Here is a 4,826-nt window from a genome sequence, read left to right on the forward strand (position 1 = left end):
CAAGTTTGCACATGTATAATTGCACATTCACTGTTGACTACTGCACATACAGCTACCATGTAGCATACATTCTCTCATTATCTGTCAGGTTTGCCCGGCTGCGCCTTCCTTTCTTCTCTTTTCTCGCCCTAGTCAGCTCCCTCACACTGATTAATTGATTAGACACACCTGCCCTGATTTTCTGACACTCATCAGCTGCACCTCTTTTGTCTCACTCCTCATTTATACTCTGCTCACCCATCACTCCCCTGCTAGTTCTTTCTACGTCGTCAGACCTCCCTAGGATTATCGCTCTTTCTTGTTTATTCCGTTATTCTACGTATGTTTGTGTGTTCACTGCTTCCTTCTACGTTTGGACCTCTCCTCTGGATCCTGGCACCCTCAGCTCCACCAGCCACCACCATCACAGGTCGATGCACAGTCTCCAATTTAACTGTATCTCTCCTATTACCTCCTCAGTCAACCGGATCTCCTGCCCGACCAGCCCAGGAGTGATTCCTACCCCTGCAGCCCGGTCCATCATCACTCCACGTACCATAACTCCTGCTACTGCTTGTCGACATCCGGTTATATTCACCACTTCACTTTGTATATATGTATGCACTACTTAAACACTGTAAATAAATCTTTGCTTGCACCGAAGCCAGCCGCCTGGGTCTGCTGTTTTCTCTGCTCGCTCACCCTTGTGTCGAGCGTTTCCATAACATTATATTCTTATATATTTTTATTATATCTCTGCATTTGCTCCTTTAAAGTGCCTTAGATTTTGTGTTACTTATTTATCTACTTTATATTTCATTTGTATTGTGTGGCATTCATGTGGACAGCAAAGTAAGAATTTCATTGTACAGGGAAATGCTTTTCTGTACTGTGCATATGACAATAAACACTTTGTGTGTTTATCACATGTTAAGTGATGTTGATTACAGAGCCCTACATGGGTCCAATTTTGTAAGCCTACAAAATTCAGAAGCAGAACCAACTTTCTTCCTAGAGCCGTCTATAAATCAATCTGGACATGACTTTGTTTGCTTCCACTGCCCTCCTCCTGCTTTGGAGGTGTGGCACCCCTCAGGAGGTTTTACTAACATCAAGTTCCAGGGGCACGAGAGGGGAGAGGGTGGGTTTGTGCAGAGCTGTGGCTCGTGATTGGTTAAATTTCCATGTGGTGGAAATATCAAATTTCTCCAAGTTAGTGTTCTGCTTTTTCTACAACTGTTTGATAAACTGCTCATACAGTCCCAGTTACTGGCTATGGACTGATCCGTCATGTGGTCTGCTCTCCCTCTGTTTAGCTACGTGTGTGTGAGAGGAGCCCAGTGCCTCTCTCCTCTGAACAGAGAACCGACAGGGAAAAATACATTGAAAAAGGAAAGCAAGAAGGTCCAGGACAGTTAAGGAAAAACACAGGGTGTAAAATTCATTAGGGTCTGATGGTAGAAACACAGTTTAAATCTGGTGAACCAACCTGGGCCTGTAATGTTAATTAAACACAAGCTACAGTCACTTATACTCAAATTCATCCAGATGTATTTCTAGCGTGTTTGGTTATTAAGTGCTCTGTTCATGTTCAGTTTAGACTTGTGGTGTTCGCGGGTGTTATTTACCCACAAACAGATTTTGGCTTTGTAACTCAACATAATCAAAGAATTCTAATATAAAACAATGCAATAACCAACTCTAATAATCAACAGGTGTTTACATTTGCCCTTTACTTTTGTTAGATTACATTTTATAACTGTTCTGTTCATGTTTTGTTTATACAGGTGGTGTTGTTCGCAGGTGTCCTGCACCCGCATCATCTTTTGGCTTTGTAAGTCAACATAATCAAAGAATTCTAATCTAAAACAATGCAATAACCAACCAATGTTTACATTTTGTCCCATTTGTCCCTGACCCATCTTGAACTTCAAGCAGTTGAAATCAGTTTCAACAAGACATGATGCTGGTCTATGTCTAGCTCTGATTCTGTGTGAGTTGTAAGCTTCCTTCTAGAAATGATCTTACCGTGAATGGCTTGGCAGATCCCTTGTCATCCTTGCCTGATATATGTTTCGCATTTTTTCTGGTCTCCCTCAGTCTCTCAGTAGTTGGAGGCTTCACAAACACTACAAAGGGTTTAAACTCTGCTGTTCGCAGGTGCTTTATTGTCTGAACAGAGACAAAAGAAAATACATATGAATGTAAAAGCACAGGACAAGTGTGAAGTGTCATCATCTAGCAACAAAAGGGGAGGAGAGTGATAAAGCAAGAATGCAAAAGTAAGCGCATTTATCAGTTTCATAAAGGTGTATAAAATGTGAACACGGTGTTGTACTTAATGCAATGGTAAATAGAAAAAGAGAGAGGAAGAATGGGAAATGCAGCAGAAGGGGCCAAGGAGGAGAAATTACACATCCAGAACTCCCTTAGGGCTTGTGGATACCCTAAGTGGGCCTTCACCAAAGCAAGGAAGAGGCCCAACACCAACAGGGAGAAACCAGAAACAAGAGGGGATAACACTGTCATCCCTTATGTGGCTGGTTTATCAGAGAAGTTAAAAAGGATCTTTCACAACCACAATATCCCAGTTAACTTTAAACCAGGGAACACCCTGCGGCAGAGACTGGTCCACCCCAAGGACAAAACACCCAGACATAAACAGAGTGATGTGGTGTATGCAATTAAGTGTAGTCAGGAGTGTAACGACTTGTACATTGGTGAAACTAAGCAGCCGCTTCACAAATGCATGGCCCAACACAGGAGGGCCAACTCCAGTGGACCAGAGTCAGCAGTCCACCTCCACCTGAAGGACAAAGGACATTCTTTTGAGGACAGTGAAGTCCAGATCCTCTCCAGAGAACATCGCTGATTTGAGAGAGGAGTCAAGGAAGCTATTTTTGTAAAACTAGAACACCCCTCCCTAAATAGGGGTGGTGGACTAAGACATAACTTGTCATCCATCTACAATCCTGTTTTGAGATCTCTGCCCAAACATGCTCACCAGGACAATAGGCGTTGGTCCACAGGGGAGGATTCAACGACATGTAATGACTCTCACCAATAATGGGCTATAACAACTCAGTTGTTAGGGGACAATCTTGGGCTTCAAAAGGACTGAAACACCACCGAGGGGGATAAATATCTCTGGCTCAACACCAGTCAGTCAGAACTGATGAAGCCTCTTGGATGGTGAAAGGTCTTCAACCTAGAAATCTAGTCCAGTTGATTTTTTCTAAGTTCTTTCAGCTTACTATGACCTGGATGATTGAGAATCTGCACAGACAAGACTGAGAAATAACAGTTTTCAATAATTATAATCATTTATTATAATATTCAGGCAAAAACATTTGTTTCAAGCACCTCATATGTTCATATTTGAAGATTTTTTTATTATTATAATTCAAATATCTTTGTTTCAAACTACTGGTCAGAAAAAACATTTTCAATCTGTCACCTTGGCTCTGAAAAATGGTGATGTACATTTTTCACAATTTCTTGACATTTTGCACACTAAATAAATAACTGATATTAAGGAAATAATCCGCAGGTTAGCTGATAACCAAAACAGTCACTAGCTACAGCTTTGTTTTCCATGACTCTGACCACCTCTGGAACTTCTCATCCATGTTGATTTTTTTTTGACTTTGCTCCCTCTGGAAATTACTGGATAATTTTACATCTGTAGGCCTCTAAAAATATTTTACATAAATCAAACCTAGCAGCAAAGACTGCTCTAACTGGTCATATCTTGTGATGATGGGTTGCTGCATTTTATGGGGTCACAGTCCAAAAGCCACTAGTTAAAGGCAGAGCTGCAGGCCTCTGGCTTTGTAGTGCATGTGGTTGTTTTAAAAGACAGTGGAGGACACATTTCTGCCCACATCTGCCCTGTCTTTTTGTCTCTTTTTTTCTGGTGACAACTGTACAAAAAAACACCACAAATTCTCCAGTGGTAAAAGGGAGGTCAGATTTGGTTAGTGGTGGCGTCAGGCTTTATGCCCTCCTGTAGCTCTGGCACCACGTTCTGGGCTCCTCACTGCGCTAATAGGTAGTGTGATAAGTTATAGGAAAATGGATAAAAACCCAAAGGAGGGGCAGGAGAGGAACCATTGGGAAGCATTCACCTTGGCTCAGTAAATCAGCACGGGACCAATAACATGCTTTGACACCGCCACTGATCACATTCAGTAGTTGTGCTGCAGAATGGGCTCATAGTGTAGTTAGGGGGGAAGGATTATTGGCTTCCACATGCCTTCACATGAGCTTCCATGGGCTTTGTCTTACACACTTTTGCCCAGGGCTGTGGAGCACACTCCCAATGGGAGAACATCCCAGGTTAATCTATATAGTGGTGTGGTCATGCCTGTGTGTTCACTGAGTAAGAACAAACAAAGAGGGCAGAGGCTGGACGATACAGGCTTGGCACTGCATAAATAGGAACTGTGTTCAGGGGTTTGCTGGAGCTCAGTGACAAGCCACAAATTTGTGTAGGGTCTGATTGAATTATGTGTCTTTGGTGGTGGCAAAGAGGAAATCTTCAAATAGAGCAAATGAGGGGTAACTGCTCCCTCAAAATGATCCCTTTAAAACCTGTTTTTGGAAACCCATTAAGCAACCAAGGCCTTAGGAAAAGGCCAGAGAAGAGAGAACTGATTCTGAGACAGGTAGGAGCAGGGGCCTATTTCAAGAAGGCGGTTTTGTCGAAACTCAGAGTTTGTTAACCCCGAAATGAGGGCAACTCGGAGTTTTCGGTTTCAGAAACGGAGGTAACTTAAACCCGTGAAGCGGGGTAAGTTAAACCCGTTTCACAAAGAGAGGTAATCTAAACTCAGAGTCAGTTACTA

At 42.5% G+C, this 4,826-nt stretch overlaps 1 protein-coding gene across 11 annotated transcripts in view; it reads right to left on the reverse strand.

Moving 5' to 3' along the window:
• mpp7a (MAGUK p55 scaffold protein 7a) overlaps nucleotides 1–4,826 on the reverse strand; it is a 243,614-nt gene that overhangs the window by 12,735 nt on the left and 226,053 nt on the right. For all 11 annotated transcript variants that reach the window (XM_020621347.1, XM_020621346.1, XM_020621354.1 and 8 more), the window contains one exon: nucleotides 2,008–2,151. In XM_020621347.1, coding sequence (XP_020477003.1) covers nucleotides 2,008–2,151 — 144 coding nt within the window. The remainder of the gene's footprint in view (nucleotides 1–2,007; nucleotides 2,152–4,826) is intronic.

This window comes from Monopterus albus, unplaced genomic scaffold (genome assembly GCF_001952655.1).
Source record: "Monopterus albus unplaced genomic scaffold, M_albus_1.0 scaffold258.1, whole genome shotgun sequence".
In the NCBI taxonomy this organism is placed as follows: domain Eukaryota; kingdom Metazoa; phylum Chordata; class Actinopteri; order Synbranchiformes; family Synbranchidae; genus Monopterus; species Monopterus albus.